This window comes from Charadrius vociferus, unplaced genomic scaffold (genome assembly GCF_000708025.1).
Source record: "Charadrius vociferus isolate BGI_N301 unplaced genomic scaffold, ASM70802v2 scaffold26, whole genome shotgun sequence".
In the NCBI taxonomy this organism is placed as follows: domain Eukaryota; kingdom Metazoa; phylum Chordata; class Aves; order Charadriiformes; family Charadriidae; genus Charadrius; species Charadrius vociferus.
In genome coordinates this window covers 3,583,081-3,603,478 of record NW_009649320.1, presented here as the reverse complement: position 1 = coordinate 3,603,478, position 20,398 = coordinate 3,583,081, and the positions used below count along the sequence as shown (strand labels likewise).

Sequence of the window (20,398 nt, the reverse complement as noted above, 5' to 3'; positions counted from 1 at the left end):
CTTTTTTTTCTTTCGGCCACAGGCTGACTGAGTGGGCTGGACTTCACCAGAAGGAGCCATTTTGCTGCAGAAGTGGAATAACTGCGGATCTCTCCCCACACTGCTTGCTGGGAAGTGCTGTGTGTTGCCAGGATTAAGTCAACGCTGAAATCTGGGATGGGCCTGAGGGGCAAACACTCCCTTATTTCCTCTGACACTGGGATTTGTCTACGGTCAGTCAGCTGAGGCACCTACCACACGTCAGTTCTTGGGTTTTTGCTGCCTGAGCAAGGTTACGTTTTCCCTCACTTCATCTCCCTTTGACTACTTTTTTATTTTATTACTTTCCATTTTCCTTGACTGATTAATTTTCTCCTGGCTGTGGAAAAAAGAGCCCTGCTGATGTTGATTTAAATAATGTCGAAACCAATGGGACTCCTATGGCTGCCTTTGATCTTCACCCCAGTGTGTGTCATGTTGAATTCTAACTTCCTCCTGTGGATAACTGCACTGGCTATAAGATTTACTCTCATCGATGGCCAAGCACAATACCCAGTTGTTACCACAAATTATGGCAAAATACGTGGTTTAAGAACACCTTTGCCTAATGAGATCCTTGGTCCAGTGGAGCAGTACCTGGGTGTTCCTTATGCCTCTCCTCCGACTGGGGAAAGGCGTTTTCAGCCCCCGGAGCCACCGTCATCTTGGACGGGTGTCCGCAACGCCACACAGTTTGCCGCCGTCTGCCCGCAGTACCTGGATGAGAGGTCACTGCTCAACGACATGCTGCCAGTCTGGTTTACAGCCAATCTGGATACTGTGGTGACATATGTTCAAGATCAAAATGAAGACTGTCTGTATTTGAATATCTATGTGCCCACAGAGGATGGTAAGTACTCTCAGGACCATACCACAGTGCACTCACCGACTCTGCACAGGAGTAGTAGCCAGGTCTTTAAAGCATCTTCCTCAGTTTCCTCCATGTTTTCTCTCTAGAAATGGATTGTGCCTCTGAACACACATTATAAGTAGTACTTTGCTTGCATGAGTTCTCTCTCGTGTTTCAGTGTAACACCAAACTGCAATTTCCTTTGGAGGCAGTGGCCAGGGTACGTAAGCCAGCCTTAAGTTTACATCTGAACTACAGCTGAGCATCATTCACAAGAGAGGAAAGGGGAAATAAACATTAACATACATATTTTCCCATGTATGAATGGTAAAAATACTGCCACATACTAATTTTTAAAGGAGAACTTCCCTAATTCTTTTTTCTTTACTTTTATTATAATACCTCTGAGCCTACTGGTAACTGCTTGATTTTAACAATAACAATAAAAAGTTCAGTCTGCATTTTTTTTTCCCAGGATTTTTACCTATGAAACTTTTCATTCCAACTTATTTTTCTTCATTTACTAGATTTTAAATGAAGTAAACGTGGTTTTATTATGCAGAGCTGAACAGGTGGCCTTAGACTTTCATCAGTTTTCTGCAATCCTTTCTCAAGAGGGCTACTTTAAACTACCTTCTGTAGACAAAAAGGATGAACATGATTGGTAGCACACAGCTCTCTGAATGTTTTCATGATCTCAATCTTAAAAGTTCTAGCTTTATGGCATGCTGAATGTATCTTTTTTCATTCTGAATGGTATTGCTTCCTACAGACAAGAAACCTGTTTTCATCAGGCCCCAAATGAGTTAAGTTCATTCTCTATCACAAGGAAATAAAAAATTCTACTGGCAATTATATTTAATATTCTGCTAAAAGCCAGTTCTTTCAGCCACTTAGAATGTAGTTACCGATGCATAACGTGACGGATTTCTCCCAGATATGCAAATCCCTTCACTTTAGCTGAGGGTTTGATTTGCATAACCAAGGCATTGTTATTTCTCAGTAACCATACTCTAAATATGCAAATTTTGTACTTTGATTATTATAATCCTTCTGCCTTGATTGGTTTCTTTACTCAGAATTTCCAGGCTGTTTGCCAGCAATAAACATACCACCTTCTTTTCCTGTTCTCATCAGCTGAAGCAAAAACTTGAAAGCTAAAAATAAAGGGGTAAGGTTTGGGAATACTGGGAGCTCTGAAAACATAAATACTGCCAAGCTGCTTAAATGAAAAGTGCTCTGAAAGAAGAGCTGTGTGTATGGGGGCTCTGTGTGCGCATGTGTGTGTGTGTGTGTGTGTGTGTGTGTGTGTGTGTGTGTGTGTGTGTGTGTGTGTGTGTGTGTGCACGCATGCGTGTCTGTAGACGAAGGAGTAGATCTTTCCACTCAGTTCTTTCCCTCTGCCAGTCTCATTGCACTGCATCTCACTCCTTGGATAATAACATAGATAATTCTTTCCCAAATTTGTTTATGTTCTGGACTTTATCCTGCAGTTTTTAATTGCTCGCTAGGGTAAGTTTGCCCCGAGAAAGTATTTCAGGTTAAGATTTTATTTGTTCTCACTGAAGAAGTATCAGCTCTGCTAAATCAGTTTTATTCTAATGCCCAGTGGTGATAAATTCTTATATTCCTCCAATTTAGTAATAAGAATTTTCATCCATTAATTAAGGAAGACAGGAAATTAGACACGGAAAAATAAATACAAATGTTTAGGAAAAAGATATTTGGTATCAAATGGGTAATAATAAAATACCGTGTGCTGAATGACTTACAGCCTATAAAATTCCTCATCTTGCATGTAATAGCTAACGGCATTTACTGTTAGATTAAAAATAGAAAGGACTGATAAATTTAATTCTACCTGTTGTAGACCTTTTTGTCCATTTGATTCTGCAAAAAGTGTGTCTTACTCTTCCTCGTGGTTTTAGATTACTTTTTTTAAACTAAATAGAATGTAAATGGAGGCTATTTTCTGTTACATATCCTCTTCAAAATGTAAACCCATGCATAAAAGAGTATGTAGCTGAATAATGAGAGACAAGGTTTGGTGTCAGTGATGAGCTGAAGGCAAGATTCCTCCTTTACAGTATGACAACCATTTTTAACAGGTTCCAATGAGAAATGAGAAACTTAAAAATGAATAAATGGAGTACATAATGTTTTAATTGTATGCTGTATATCTTATCCCTGGTTAAATGTAACTCAGTGTGACTTTTTTGGTGAGGAAAATATTCAACCTTCTGCTCATAAAGATGGTTAAGGAGAACTGACCTACAAATCACTCCTAAGTTAGTGTGTTTCCAAATCATACTAAACATAAATAGCCTTAAATTGTAGTCTATACAATCTGATTAAAGACATTATGCTTCATTATATGAGTCTTAGTTGGGAAAAATAATCTACATTGTTATGGAGACAGACCATGAAATTAGTTTCTGAAACAAGATCTCAAAGTGAGTGACTGAGTTAAATTCACAGTTTCAATTCTTTCTCAAGCGCAGATTTATTTAAAAGAGCTTTGAAACTGTTTTGTGTCTGGAAAAAAATGGTGGATGGAATCATCCAAACCTAGTCAATGTTCTGACTATGAAACTTAATCTGAATCATTTTATGCTATCTTTTTTTTTTAAATTGATGAAAAGAATTGATGAATAACTCTAATTAGTTAACTGTGGTCACATGCAGTGCTTACTTCAAATCCATTTTTGTGAATAACTAATAAAAATGCAACTCAAGTTTAGTGGATTTTTTTTTGTTTTATTTTGTTGGGGGGTGAGGGGGGTTGCACTATGTAATATGACCTCTTACTTCTCACTTTCATGGTCTGGTCAAAGGAAACCAAATTTTAATCATGTACTTTGAATAAAGAACAGAACAACAAATGCACACATGCATCCATCTGATTTCAGAATTGCTTCACTGGAATTCTGCCAGTATAAACTAACGGAAATAAGAGTAGAATACAGTCCCTTTAACTGGGTAGATAAGATTAGTTATTTATAATAAAATAGTTTGAAATGTTGCTGCTTTTGTCTGAAGAAGTACACTGAAATTAAATGATGTAAAATTCCATAGTTCCTTAAAATAGTTAAGGCATCTAGGGAAAGAAATTAAATACACTGTTACACAGTTTGTATCTGCATTAATCATAGCCTTTCTTTTGACCCATAAGATTCTGGATTTTAAATGTCAAATAGCAGCAGAATCCATCAGAATTTTCCATGTTAAAATATTCTTACAAAGTAAAAATTATCTTTGTTTTGGGGAGCTTTCTTTCCTTCATTTTAGGTGAAAATGTTATTTATGATAGAAATCAAAGCACATACCTAACAGAATATCTCTGCAATTCTGTCCATGTGGATTTTTTCTTTTTTTTTTTTTTTTTTGCTGCTGTTCACTGGACAAATAGTTTGTACTGACACTTTCCTTAGAGTAACACTTATATTTCAGAGAATCTAGGGTAGCTGGAGAATTTAAATGTCTCTATTCCTTTGCCTTTGGAAAGGAAAGAATTACAACCATTATAATCCATCAAGATTTTTTTTTTTTTTGTCATAAGAATTATAAATAGTAATGCAGTTATTTTGAAGAAACACATCAAAAGCAATAAAGATAAAATTTAACAAACTGCTTTTATTTTATATGTCAAACCTATAATGATAAGAAATTACCCAGAACTGAAACAAATAAAATATAGTAAAATTATCATTTTATCCAAATGGCTTTCTAAATATTTGGTTTGATCTTCAGAATAATTTTTGAGGGTATATATTGTCTTGTCTGCTTTTCCAGTTACTATAAACAGTAATTTTCCACAAGAATACTTGAATGTCAGTTTTGAGGAGGTCATCTAGGGAAATGATATTGAGGACAGTCTGTTTATTATAACTTCAGGCTGAATATGGGTTTATCTACAGTGGAAATGCTAGATTGAAGAGGACACAGACTGTTAATCGGCTGTGCTTAATCCCTGGCCTTTATCATTTGAATCTGTGGATGCTGAAGGAGATTGCTAACTCCTATCATAACTGAGGGGGAAAAAAATATAACAAAAATCAAAGGAAAAAGACTCTTAATTTGGATTTCTTTCATGATACATTTATTAAATTATATTAATAGCAAGGCAAGAGATAGCAACAACAAAAAAAATACAACATGAACAAATCTTTTTTCGTTTGTTTAGTTAAAACCTGCTCTGTTCAGATCAAAACAGAAAATAAAATAAAAAAGATGACTTTTTGTTGTCTTTGTATGATCAATTGTAAGCATACATAATTTACTTATTTTGGTATATGGATAGAGGGTACATTTTACGCAAGTGGGTAGCTACTCAACCACTATATATCACTTAGGGATTAATTAATGAAGTATTTGACATCTTCAGAGGTTTGCTCACTAAAAATGCTCTGTAAGCTCTTGTCTCATTTACATCACAATAAATACAGCTGATGTGACAACAAAAGGTGGTAAGCCATAACACTTATTAAGGCTGAATGGGTAGGTCATATTTTTTTTTTATTAGATTAGAGAAACTGAGAACATTGTCCAGGATTAGTGATGTATTTAACTGTGGGCTGCCAGGAAGAAAAAAAGTCTCGGGCAAGAGCAAAGAGATCAACAGTGTTCCTTCTCTGGGCAGTGATGTGAAGGAAAGGTACCTGAATCTTTAGGCTCTGTGTCTATTTGACTAAGAAATAAAGGAATTAAAAACTTGAATAAAGTTGATAAAGAAGATGTGCCTTTGGTGGTTTCTACAGCTTGTATACTGTGCCATTTTTTCATATTAGGCAAATGTCTGCTTAGTATATAACTCAGTGTTTGTGGCCTTCTCCTTGCAATTGCTGTTGGATTGCTACATCTGTTTAACCTGGAAAAAATATTTTTATCAAAAGCATACTGATAAAACTTAATTGATAAAAAATTGGGTTTTTTCCTCTTTTTTTTTTTTTTGAGGGGGAGAAAAAGATAGTAGAAAGACAAATCCCATCTTTACAATTATTTGATGGCACGGAATAAAAAAAGTAAGCTATTCAATGGCATCTTTATTAATATGAGAAATAAGGGTACATACATAAAAATAGTAACATAGTGTACAACATAGGTACAATATTGTACAAGATTAATTTTGTTGCATTATTAGAAGGTGGTAATAGTAAGTTTTATTTTCAAAATAAACCTGAATTTCTGTACAGTAGATTCTCTTAAGCTGTATGTCATTCCAAGTTTCACTAGATGCCTATTTGACATTTATTAGGTAATCTCAAAATTGCAATTGTTCTATCATTTCCTCACTGCTTTTGCCAATTTAAATAGCCACTTAAGAAATCAAATCCAGGATTTATGTATATAGCTTCAAGAAATTAAGAATCCAATATCTCTTGTTTACATGTTTATAGCCTTGATGCTTCCTCACAATCTTTATTATGTGTTTCTTAAAGTCAGTTACAATTTATGTAATTGGTATAGGAACATAGAGTTTACTTCTGTTTTCTGAAGTATTTCTAAAAGCAAATTAATTAAATTTAGTTATATTTTAAAAAAATATTTAAAATCTATTTTAAAATACTTAGGAGTGAGGTTTTTTTAATAGGTGACTGTTTAGATGAACAGTTAGATGAACAGTTTAATATTAAAAATAATGTTTTTCTGATACAAAACAGAATATAGCAAGAGTTTGTTCTCAGTTTCAAGATTGTCACAGTTTTTGTCATTGACTGTTTTATTTTTAACCTCCACCCCTTCAGTCAATTCTTTGTCTTCTTTGGAAAAATACAAATTCATTATTAAAATTCTCTTGTTATTTAAATGCATTTCAGCTTATACTGTACAAAAATTATACATGACGAGACAGATCCTTTTGTAAAATGCTTGTATTGCTTTTGGAAGCGAAGGGGATTAATAATACATAACAATTACAATATGAAATGATAACATTGGAATTATTGCATGTAATCCCAGTTGAATATAAACATAAACTTTTTAGTATCAGAAAGAAAATCGCTCTCCATTGTGAAAGATAACTCCCTATTGTGTCAGAGTGCCTAAGGCCAATTCTTTCACTGTTAGGGTCCAGTATATCCCCTCCTCCTAATCTAGAAATATTGCAGCATCTGTGAGAAAGAGGAAGGCATATGTCTGACTATCCTCTGCCTAGCAGGATAAAGCTGTGGGTAATCCGGCCCCTTATTTCACATTCTTGCTTTTAACAGTCACAAATACCTTCTGACACCAAAGAACAGGACTCTAATCTAGATGAAATAAAGTTCTTAAATCCTTAGAGCTAAATTCAGATTTAGTTGGTGATTTCAAAATGCTGTCCTTCCCTCCAGGAGTTGCCCATTCCCCAGGCACTTTACAGGATTGCACCCAAATGGCCTTTTCAGGAATTTATATGCAGTGAAGCCTAGCGAGAAGACTCAGCATTCAATATGACATTATCTAATCTGAACAGGATTTTTGGCACAGTTTCCTAGAGTCTCATCATTGCCTCATATTGAAAAACCTGCTAGAACTGGGGGGAATGTTCTTTAAAACACGATGAATTAATGTTTCTTCCCAAAGACAAATTAATGTTATCATCCTTTTAGTCAAAAAACAATGCCTTTGGAGTTGCAGAGGCTGTGCCATTGGCTCAGTGACGCAAAAGAAACAGTCTTTAGTCACGTGGGCCATGAGACAGATCAGATAGGCAATTTTACTTCATTATGCCCATTGACTCCCACTTGTCTCTTCAGGGTGGGGTTTTTTTTGTGTTTTTTTGTTTGTTTGTTTGTTTTTCATTTAGTTTTCCTCTGCACTCCTGCAAAACATCTCCTAGTATGCTGCTGCTTTTCACTATGTGTCTTCTTGCTTTCTGACAAAACACAAATCAACATGACCCCTACAAACACCGAGGCAGTGCCTCTGTCCCGGGGCAGCACAGTGGGTTTTCCGCAGACTCCTGAATAGCGAATAGTGTGGAATATGCTCAGATCTCAGCAGTGTCACTGCTATACCATTTGTATTAGCTTTGATTTCCTATTAAGGCTTTGTGATCTCATAGATCTTCCTTCAGACATTTTTTGCACAGGTCAGAAAGTTTTGAAAGTTATTTGTCTCTTTTCATTCAAATTGGGTTCATTTTCCCTTACAATCATATATGCACCTTAATTTCAGCTTCAGATAAGACCGACACTCGCTGAGTACCTCAACTAACTCACAAGGCTCATAAATCAGTACGCATCTGTGGAAATACTTAAAGGAGTTGTTTCCCCAATGTGATAGTCATAGGTAGTGTGTGAACCAGGCAAATTTGCAATCCTGTTCTAGAAATGTTTAGGTATTTACAAAATAAATTAGCACAAATTTGCAATAAAGTAAATGCTCATCATTTGCTCCTCAGAATTCCTGACAAAATTGTTCACAACTGGAATGAAGACAAAAATTTCTCCTGAATATAACAGCTTTTTGCACAGTACTTTGATTTGTCATCCTTTTTAAAGTGAAAAAAATATGTCCAGCATTCAAGTCTTTACGTCAGTGCTTCTTGCGTATGATTCTAGGTAAAATTCTCAGAATGACATATAATCAATTACTTATGCTCACATTTTGTGATAATATTAGTTGAATGTATTAGTTGTTATCCAAATAAAAAAAAATAATAAAAAAATAATGTTAAAGATAGCATATTTCATTTCTGATTGTGATATTATCATCATCTGAAGGAATATGGATGAACTATTTGCTTTGGGTTTAGGGCTTTTTTTAATCTGGACGTTGCTCCTGGTACCCAAAGAGACAAACAATAAGAAATAATTATTACAGAACCGTGAAAATGAACCAATGCTTACAGCTATCTGGTGCTGATGTGTTAAAAATCCATTACAGAAATGTTATAATAAAAGGAAAATTTGCCTTTTACAGTTCTTGCTGTAGGCAAACTTATAGTGAAGAATAAATTTACTTGCAATGCTAAGCCAAATTCCTACACTATTTATAGGGAATTTTAGTCACAAATGTAATTTCTGGTGCCTCTTTCCAAAATGCTTATTATTGCTGTGTTGGTGTTAAATGGGTTTTTAATTGACAGGGTGTGACATATTTAATCTAATGGAGAGAAATTACTTTGTGCAGACTCAAATGACGATCCGATTAATCACTGGTAATGTTTACAAGCCATCGGAGCTGGAAATCATGGATACATTGTGTGATTTAGTAAATATGCAGTAGGGCAAATAAAAACCCAATCCAAATATATATGTTTCATCCTCTTACAAATAAATTAGAATCAAATTATCTTTTATGTGGTATTTTTAGTGTGGCTAGGAAATTTCAAGTAATAATTCTGCATGTGTAATACTGCCCCAATGGTTATGCTTTCGCTTGCTATCCATGCTTTATTCAGCCAGCAGAGGGGGCACAAGTTACCAGCAAACTAATTTTTTCTCTCTCAACCCCATTGAAAGCACTGCAAATGATGCTGGTGAATACAGTAGTAAAGCATGCAAACAGGTGCTGGTTTATGCCCTTTAAACAGATAAGAAGGGATCCTACCCACCTTTCCCAAGCTGACAATTAGTAGCGTTGCAAGTGTTGGCTCTATTTCTGTGGATTGAGGAATTTATATATGGAATGAAACCTATCCGAGCAAAACATGCACTCACACTGACAAACCTGCATGAAACTAATTTATTATTATAAAATAATAAAGGTTGAGATGAGAAGCATACTGAGAATGCACCAGTTTGTAATTGAATAACAAATAATAAAACTTGCTTTAAAATTCTTGCAAGGCATTTGATGGCAGAATTGATTCCAAATTAGAGAATCTGATCTCTTCAGTCATGGTGAGTTAGTAGAAACATTCCTACATAACAAGGAATAATTTTGTTCTTCTAATTTATAACTTCAACTTAGATAGTGGCATTTTTTTTTCTCAATTATTCCATTGACTGTCCATTTTCTGTATTATAGTTACACAGCTGAATCATGCAAAATGCCAAATATGTTTTGCATCCTCTTATTTTACTTAAAAAATGTTAAGCATTTTACAAAAATGTTAAGCATGCTGAAGTTTCATCGTCACTGACAGTACTGAGTGATTAAAGCTTTTGTTATTGTCACAGTGGAATTAACAGTATAACTAAGTTACATTAAGGCAACCAAAGTTCCAAATTACTCAAATTTGGAAGGCTTCCCCTACAAAATATCTTCCTTCCAGGGATAATGTATGTGATTCAAAAGGACTGGTATGTTTATGGTCTTGCTGATTTGAGATGCTTTTATCATCAAGACTCCTTCTACCTAGACAATGGAATTGTTCTGCCTTCAGGGAATAGGTGCAATAGGTTGAGTTGTAATTGATGACTAGGGTGTGTCCTTGGGAGTTGGATCAAATCAGATGTGTACTGCGATGATGTGTAAAACCATCCATATGGAATAATTGCTATGCTTTGTCCCTAAAAGTACCTCAAAGTGTATTTAAGTCAAAGAAAATGACAGAAACGTACAGAAGAGAGCATCTTACTATGACAATCTCTCAGTGGGAATATTTTAATGAAAACAGATTGAAGAAAGCACTGAATACGAAGAAATGCAGTAAAGTGAACTGAAAAAATGGGAGAACTTTCTAAAAATCATGCTGCATGGTTTATTATTTATTTTCATTATCAGAGGATTATGTACAAAATCTTCAGTCTTATTCCTGGAACTAAACCATAGTCCATGGATTGATTAAGTAAATTTTTATGCTTAACTGTAGCCATTTTCACAATAAACAGCTGAGGGATGTTCAAGCCATATTTCTTTTCTCTTTATTCAGTATCACTATTCCTTGCAACTGCTTGTTGTTACTGACTTTTGCCACTGTCTCTTTGCTCATGTTGTAAGTGAATACCTTTGCTCAATTTAAAAGTGAATACCATAAAATAGTTATAGCCTGGTTCCATTTCCACAAAAGGTGTTATCCAGGTATTCTTAATTACCTTTTTTTTTTTTTTTTTTTACCCAAAGTTATACCAAATAAGGAGCAAAAGGTGTGGAAACATCAACTACGGCTCTTAATTTTTGGAAGGGAGACAGCTATTAAATAGGTGGACCAGAAAATTATCTATGCAGTGGGTGTGAATGGATCAGGTGAAGAGAGAAAGCCGATTCTCTCCCATGTCTTAGTCCTTGTGTACCGGATTCCTTCAGTGGGCCTCGCAGCTGTGCCTGGCAAGCTGCATTTGGGCTGCAGTGTAGTACTTGAGGACCCTAATGTACCCTACAGTGGTACATTAGGGTTTTCTGTAATTTAGTTGTTGTTGGATGTTGTTGTTATTTTAATTTTTCATTTTTAGCTGCACATCTTTTGCTTGCATTTTGGTTGTCATCATGAAATGCTCGTCTCACACCCCATTCTACAAATATGCCCAGCAAGTATTTGGGATTTTGCAAGACTCAAGAGGGTGGGTAATGTTCCGATATTTAAACTGTCAGTTCTCTAAATGCATAGAGTGGCCTGTACAAATGGCTGAGCATCTCGGAAGCCAGTGAAAAAATACCCATCGTGTGACACCTACCTTGCTTTAGTTCAACCAGTTATTTTCAGCTTTTAGCACCTTTAAATATGTGGCTTGTAATACTTAATAGAATTTTCTATTATTCTTAAATAATTGAAGTAGTTAGTAAGTAATGATACATTTAGAAGGTACCAGCATATATCAGGTTTTAAAAATATTATGAAATTAATAGTTTATGCCATTTCTGAGGGCTTCTTCTGGATGTGCTATTTCTTAATATCGTATCAGACTTCTAAATGCATGCTATTTTACCATGCTTGTTCTGCATATCTAATACAGTAAATCAGGATGGCTTAACGTTGGGATTATTAACTGACTTTTTACAAAATCCAAACAAATAGCTTTTGGATTTGCTTGTTTATACTACTTTTTTTCTCTTGTGATCTTTTTCCTGCTTTGCCTCAGCAGAAATTATAAGATAGTCACCATTATTTCCTAAAACCAGATGATAAAACAGTTATTTCTGGATTATAAGTGGAGCTAGTTTAAAGCATATTTTTCTTCATGAGGTACTTAGTGAATGTGTTATTTTATTAAAAGTAACTTTTTTTTTTGGTGGCTTTTCCATTTCTTGTGTAAGCATTAGTTGAAACGAGAAACAGCTAATACTTTACCTTCCACTTTTTCCATTTCTTGTACAGATTTATTACAGATTTCTTGTTTAATACAGAGATGTGAAGCAAAATTGCCTGCTTTTTTTTTTTTCCTTTTTTTTTTTTTAAATCTACCAAAAGAATTGTATTGCTTTGGTACATTGGGACTGAGTTGGTGTGTGTGAGATAGACTACCTTGTGCTTTTGTGCTATGGTTTTCCATTTAGAAAATGAAGATCATATTGATTTCCTCTGATTAGGGTTAGAAAACACTGCAAGAAGGAAATGCCTCTGCGTGATAAAAGGCTCAAGTTATTTCCTATATACTTACAACCTAAAAGACTGCATTCTTAGTTTTATTTGTGTGCATAATTTTTTCTAGGCTCTGTCTTATTCCCCTCTGTGGCCCATTTACTGGCAACACTTTGCATATCATTGCATTGTATTGTAACCTCTAAGCAAAACTCCGGAAGGTCCAAAGGGCAATAGATTTGGGAGCCATTGTACCATGACGATTTTAGAGCATTCAGAAAAGAGGCTTAAAACTAGTGCATCTAAAAGATGATCTGACTTATTTACTGATAGAAGAGTGAAGCCTTGCTATCAAAGTTTACATTTAATTCTTTACTCTCAATCTCCAGAAAGTAGAGTCAGAAATGAGATGGCAGATACAATTTGTCCAAGAGATAAAAGACATATAGGGAATAAGACTTATTCCAAAAGAGGATCCTAAGGCATCCAAATACTGAAAGATGGGAAAAATTTTGTGGTTTGATAAGGCATATAAGCTGCCGGTGTAACGGATCAGATAAATCACTGATGAACGAAAGCAAGCTGTTACTAATATGTGATGTGTAGTTAATAGGTTTTTCTCATAAAGCTTACCAAAAGCATGAAGTCAGAAATGGATTTTGGAAGAAAGTATGCTGTTTGCAGATGCAACATAATAGCTTGGAATGTTTCTGTGACTCCTTTAATTTTCTTCATTATCTCTCAACTAATAAAGAAATCACTCATGAGTAAAATATAAAGTGTTTGCTCTGCCAGCTGGCTGTGACCTAGTTGGCATAACCCTGGTAGATCATTCTGAAATGAATACTTTGCATAACCTATAAACACCCTCCTGAGACTGGACCTAATATAATATGTAGCTGTACGCTGGGTCCAGCACTTTGGGACCACCAAATACTTTCTTTTGCATGGACCTTGTTTAATGCCTTTTTCAGTCAGCTAAGACTGTGTAGACCAAAAACTGTAACCTGTGCTGACTATTTTCACTTTCTTGTGGCTGTTAAACAACTCTTACAGGGGAGCAACAAACTCCTTTTTTTTCAGAGCTTAATTCTTTGAAGACACTGTATTCTTTTTGCACGCAGCACTATTACTTTGTGTATAACTAGAAAATTATGTTTTTTACACGACCCAAGATGTGGTTATTTCTAGAAAATGTCACAACTTTTGCCGGTTCCCATTTCCTCAGTACAGCATTTCATTGCATATGCCCTAGCTTGCTTTCTCCGATCAGTTAGCTGTGACCTTGTCTGCAAGCTCGATTTGATTTCAAAGTCTAAATGGTTCCATGGCGGATGTGTTCGCTCTCTGCTGGAAGGCTCATTGCTCTGTCTTCCCCACAACTAAGAATGACTGAAAAGAGCTCAGATACAGTTGGGCTATTGCAGTATGAGAGATAGCTACATGAGTTGACTATGTGCACATTCTTAGTCTGTTATAAATGCCCTGACTTTAACCTAGATGTAAATAGCATTAATGAAGGATGCTAAAGCAAATGCATTTTATTATGTTTATTGTGAGTTTAAGGTACACGTACTATGAACAGCCACAGTTCATCTAATGTGTTGTAAAGGTAATGACTCACACCCTGAGAATTTAAACATGTGTCAGCTCTATCAATGAAGATGACATATGAATATGTAATTGGCAGTTTTATCCTAGTCATATCTGAAGGTAATGTGTTCAGCTGAAACAGAATAAAATAGCAAGGGCTAGCACCCTGTACGCTCATGAGCATAAACCAAGGGTTATTCCTCTCACCTGCACATGACATATTTATCAATCAGCATAAAACAAGGGTTATTCCTCCCACCCCCACGTGACATATTTATCAAGTGAATTTTCTGTTTTCTTATCAATAATATCAACTTGGTCATTTGGAAATCACAAACAGATTGTAATTGGGATTTGCTATGTTTTTTTGTGGAAATGTTGAGACCAGCATTTATTAGTGTTTTTTATTAGCAACACAGAGAGTGACATACTTCTGCAGCTTGATGCCACTCATATATAGCTTATGATAGTTCCTGAAGTTTATGAAGAAATAGTTTTAAAAACCTTAGGTATTGTTTTCCAAAAGTATGTTGTCTTACCTGTAGCCCAGGAAGTACATCACTCTTGTGAATTTTTCATGAACAATGAAAAAGCACTAACCTATTTGCCAGATACTTGCTTTGAAAATTACTTTTGTATTTGATTGATATTTCCTGAAAAATTACCTGTATACTCTAATAATTTGCATTACACTTCAGTACTCCCTGCTGTGCAATAGGGTAGCATAGCTCTTAGGTACGAGAGCTAAGGACAAACTCTACATTTTTGCTAAAAAGTTGTACTTCATAGGTAAGGTCAGTGGCCACAGAAAAGAGTAATGAAAACTAAAGTGTTCCTTTATTCTCTGAAGAGGGCTGTAAGTGCTGTTGCTTGCAGGAAATTAGTTCAAGGAAGCTGGTAGACTTCTCATTTCTCCCCCAAAAGGAAAATTTCTATTGAGCACAGCCCTTATAATTTTACAGGGGAATTGTATGCTCTGTTAGATAAAATACAAACAGTGTATTTGTTTTCTGAAGTTCAGCAGACAGTAGGTTGAATCCTGCCCAGTCTGCTGTCAGAACACCCATTAAATGAATATCTGACAGCAGACAAGTCGCTCAGTGTGCCCAAGTTAAATACTTGGGCTTAACGATGGAGAAAGCCGAGTACCTTTGGGGAGCAATCCAAAACTCTAGCAAATTGGGGAACGGTGAGCAGTTAGCAAATGGCCATGACAATACATTTCTCTAGTTTGGAACTCACTGAGCAAGACTGACTTGCTAGACAAGGTTGCTGAAAGAGGAAGCAGCAGCAACCACCAAAAAAGTCCGTAGTTTTTATAATCACTGGGAAAGCCTGGCCCAAATTTCAATCAGACCAGAGTACACAGACAGCATCATCCATCCTCTCTGGTGAAACTTGGCCATGGCAAAGTAGATCTAAGCTGATAAAGAAAACCTACATTTTTCCAGAAATAACAGTGCAGATACCAAAAGATAAATGGTTTAAAAAAGTTATGATGGGATACAGACATTTAATTATGAGCTTTTCCCACTTTTATTTCCCCTAAATAAATTTTACCTATACCTATTTTTTAGTTATGCATACTTTAGTATAACTGCTTCCTTTGCAAATAAGGTACGTTTCTTTATCAAGCTTTAGCTTTTTATTTTCTCCTTCTGGACTTTTATTCACAGGTCTTAAGAGGCATGCTTGGTAGTTCTTTTTTCATCTTTTAGTGTAGACTAAAGCAGTCCTTTGTTCCTAATCTATACTATGGTTGTGTTGAGATGTCTTCTCAGGGTTTTACCTGCACAGAGACTAGTTTTGGAGCCAGCTGTATGATAGGTGAACATTAACTTGTAAAGAATTTGTGTCATACTTTAAAAGTATAATTATACAGCAGTAAGTGGAAATGAGATGTACGCAGTTTTTTGTATTAGGTTAAATGTATACGTTTCAAAAGCAGTTAAAACAGGCTTTTGCATAAACAAACTCTTAGTGTCTAATGTATGCCAAGTGTGTATATATACGTATGTGTGTTTGTATATATACATGTGTATATATATATACACACACGTATAAATAAAATCTATTACTTTTGCCAAATTTATTCTTATCTAATCCATTCTTTAGTAATCTGAGATTGAACGTTTTAATTGAAGGTGCAACCTGATCCCTTTTAAGGGCTGATGAGAGATTTCTATCTCAGGGAAGATCATAATTACTTTGATTCATGAAATCTGAGTAGTTCAAGGGAATCTATTTCCATTTGCATTTGAATGTATTAATTTTGCAGTTATTAATGAACATTTATTGCATGGGTAATTAGAAACTTCTCACGTTCTGCAGTCTTAAGCATCTTGCATATTCTGTCTCTTGAATTTTTCATTCTCATTCCTCTCCAGTTGTGACATTACCCAGGATGGACTTCTAGCCATTTCTTCTGTTTGATTGTTTTCCTTCATTGATACATCATATGAACTTTATTATAGAAATGTCAGTAGTTCCTGGAGTTTTAAAAAGCTTTTTGTTACATCTTTGCTACCTTGTGGACTTCTTTCTCCTCTATTCATTATTTTCTTTTCCAGTATTTCTGACTGGAACATAACATGGAAAATAATAGTGCTGTACTTTGTTGCACACAATGGTTGCCTGCCTATCTGTTGCACATCAGTAGCCACCTATTCATAGAATCATACAGAATCACAGAATGGTTTGGCTTTGAATGGACCTTAAAGATCATCTAGTTCCAAACCCCCTGCCATGGGCAGGGACACCTCCCACTGGACCAGGTTGCTCAAAGCCCCATCCAGCCTGGCCTGAACAAAACTGCTCTGGACAACCTGTTCCAGTGTCTCACCACACTTATAGTAACAAATTTCTTCCTAACATCTAATCTAAATTTACCCTCATTCAGTTTAAAACCATTACTCCTTGTCCTATCACTGGACATACACATATCCTTATAAAACTGATAACTTCCATAGTTAATGTTATTTAGCTTATTATTTCTTTGTTTATTTCTTTTACCTGTGTTTCTTCAAGCACGGGCATGTAACTGGAAAGTATTTGAAAATAATATGCAAGAGTCATTTTACTGTTTAAGTAACTTCACTATAAGAAAGAAATTCCACTTTTTGATCTGCTTCACTACAGTGTTACTTCTGTTCTTTTACTGTACCTATCCTGAGCTGCCAGCACAGCACATTCGTTAGCAATAAAAAGGTTTAAATCTTTTAAATTAACAGACTAACAGTCTCAAAGCCTGCAGATAAGCACCAACATGTATGACAATTTGGCTGGGCTTTAGGAAGGCTTTTCTATAATTTAATTTATTATGTCATTTTTTAATGAACTCTTCAATTTTCTGTATTTGTATATAAATAAAATTTCTCTTTTTACTCCTCCCCATGCCCAATTATTTTCTGCTTAAACAACCACAAAGCATATAATGCTGGTACTGATCTTTTTTCTTGACAACAATAGGTCTAAATTTAGCTCTACAATAAGCAGAATAAATTCCAGGCAGGAAGTCCGTGTTTTAGGCATAGATATTGCCAATAATTAGTATATTCCAATAATTAGTATATTAGTAGCCATATGACTTGTCAGATAGGTGTTCCAATTCGATATACTTGGAAGCTATTGCATTTTTTTAATCTTTTTTTTCTTTTTATAGTCATCATTTTAGTATTTTATTATTGTGAAATACAATAAAAACATGTTTTAGTTGGTATTTTCAATCTAAATATTTTTTAGGACACTGATAGAAGGAAAAATTATATAAGACTGAAGAATGCATAGAATCATAGAACAATAGAATCGTCTAGGTTGGAAGAGACTTTTAAGATCATTAAGTCCAACTATTAACCTAACACTGCCAATACTGGCATTTCTATAATAAAGTTCATATGATGTACCAATGAAAGAAAACCTAAGCACCTAAGCACCATGTCTACCTGTCTTTCAAATACCTCCAGGGATGGTGACTCAACCACAGGGCAGCTTGTTCCAATCCTTGATAACCCTTTATGTAAAGAAATTTTTCCTAATGTCCAATCTAAACCTCGCCTGGCACAACCATTTTCTCTTGTCCTATCACCTGTTACTTGGGAGAAGAGACCGACCCCCACCTCACTATAACCTCCTTTCAGGTAGTTGTAGAGAGCGATAAAGTCACCCCTACACCTCCTTTTCTCCAGTCTAAACAACCCCAGTTCCCTCAGCCACCCCTCATAAGACTTGTGCCCTAGACCCCTTTCCAACATTGTTACCCTTCTCTGTACACACTCCAGCACCTCCATGTCTTTCCTGTGGTGAGGGGCCCAAAACTGAACACAGTATTTGAGGTGTGGCCTCACTAGTGCTGAGAACAGGGGGACAATCACTTCTCTAGCCCTGCTGGCCACGCTATTCCTGATACAGGCCAGGATGCTGTTTGCCTTCTTGGCCACCTGGGCACACTGCTGGCTCGTATGCAGCCAGCTGTCCACCAACACCCCTAGGTCCTTTTCTGGCGAGCGGCTTTTCAGCCACACTTCCCCAAGCCTGTAGCATTGCATGGGGTTGTTGTGACCCAAGTGCAGGACCCGGGACTTGGCCTTGTTGAACCTCATACCATTGGCCTCAGCCCATTCATCCAGCCTGTCCAGATCCCTCTGTAGAGCCATCCTACCCTCAAGCAGGTCAACGCTCCCGCCCAACTTGGTGTCATCTGCAAATTTACTGAGGGTGCACGCGATCCCCTTGTTTAGGTCATTGATAAAGATATTAAACAGAACCGTCCCCAGTACTGAGCCCCCGGGAACACCACTTGTGACCAGTCACCAACTGGATTTAACTCCATTCACCACCACTCTTTGGGCCTGGCCATCCAGCCAGTTTTTCACCCAGTGAAGTGTACGCTCATCCAAGACATGAGCAACCAGTTTCTTCAGAACAGTGTAGGAAATGGTGTCTAGGTAGACAACATCCACAGGCTCTCCCTCATCCACTAAGTGGGTCACTTTGTCATAGAAGGAGATCCGTTTGGTCAAGCAGTACCTGCCTTTCATGAACCCATGCTGACTGTGCATGATCACCTGGTTATCCTGCATGTGCCCTGTAATGGCATTCAAGATGATCTGCTTCATAAAAAGGCTGAAAAGGGCTACTTAAGAGCCAGAGACAGTTCCTCACAGCAAAAGTTTTAAAGGACTTACTCTGTTTAGCTTACCAAAAAGAAGATTGCAAGTGACTTGGTTACAGTGTTTAAGTACCTTCACAGGGAGAAAATTTCAAGTACTAAGAGACTCTTTAATTTAACAGAAAAGGCATAACAAGAACCAAGGACTGAGACTTCGAAGTGATACTACTTCAAATATTTCAAGCATCCCAATTCTGTTATTATTTTATTTCATTTTGTATTTTTTGTCAGTAAGGGCAATTTAATCTTGTAACAAATTCCTAATGAAAGTGAAATGCTATTATTCATACCAGGAATGTGTCCATCTATGGTGTGCGTTAGTGTAATGCAAATCATTAGGCTCACAGGGTTTCATAATATAAAATATAGTAGTAGAAGCTTTATGAATATGTTCAGTTAGCTTATTTTTCTTTTAAACTTATTTTTTTTTAAACCACATTTTTAGTATCTTTGTTTTCAATGATTCGGAAGATGCTTGTTAGATGGCTGGATGGTAACCTTCCCATTACTAGTCTGTCTAGACAATTTATTCCTACCAGAAAATTTTCAGTAGGGCTGTGGGAAGCATGTGTGGGACTGTGCAGGTGGCATTCAGCAGATTTAAAGGGCAGTGTCAGAAAATAAATCTACCTGTGACCATAGATTATAGCTGTTGCTGTGTTCATTCAACTTAATTTCTTGGAAATACATTCAATGTATTTCTTCTATTGACAGGGTCAAAGCAGCATATATGGAATTAACTGAAATTAATTATATCAGAGTAGAAGAAAAAGCAATGTTGTACACAGTGAACTTTTAGTTTATGCTAAGACTATATCGTTTCAAAGTATATCAAATAAATCCTAAGTCTAATGAATCCTATAAATGGTAATTTCATTGTACTATTGTTACTGCATATGCAGATTCCGGAGGTATTATGCCAATGATGTGGTTCTGCGTAAGCAAACCTAGGTTTTAGGAGTTGTTGTCTACAACAGGAGAAATAGTTTTTTATTTGTATTTTATTTACAGCTTTGCCACCAAGGGGCAAAGTCCCTTTATTGCATTGCACACATTTATAATATGAACATTTTTGTAGCCTTTAAGCCAATATGAGGTTTAAAGGCAAATATTCTCAGACTTTTGACACTTTATTTGTGGAGTGGATTCAGGTAAGGTAACAGAAGAGCACTGGGTTCTCTTTCTAGTGTATGGCAGGCAATCCATCTGTCTCCTCTGCTAAGGGAACGTGAACCCACGTGTGCCTCGCAAGAGGGAAGCGCTTCAACCACCATACAATGGGGTGTTCCAGAGTGGCTTTTCTTAGTCATTTCCATTTCAGGAGCAACAGATTGTTGAATGGTTGTTGATCTAGACAGCATTGTAGAAAGGGTTGTTCAGGTGT

At 36.1% G+C, this 20,398-nt stretch overlaps 1 protein-coding gene across 6 annotated transcripts in view; it reads left to right on the top strand.

Annotated features, from left to right (window-relative positions):
• The first annotated feature begins 396 nt into the window (after window positions 1-396).
• Window positions 397-20,398, top strand: part of NLGN4X (neuroligin 4, X-linked) — a 131,011-nt gene continuing 111,009 nt past the window's right edge. For 4 of the 6 annotated variants that reach the window (XM_009889450.1, XM_009889452.1, XM_009889453.1 and 1 more), the window contains exon 1: window positions 397-868. In XM_009889450.1, coding sequence (XP_009887752.1) covers window positions 397-868 — 472 coding nt within the window. Of the gene's footprint in view, window positions 869-8,349; window positions 8,362-9,828; window positions 9,854-20,368; window positions 20,395-20,398 lie in introns of all 6 variants that reach the window. The other 2 variants (XM_009889454.1, XM_009889455.1) reach the window with 2 other exon arrangements.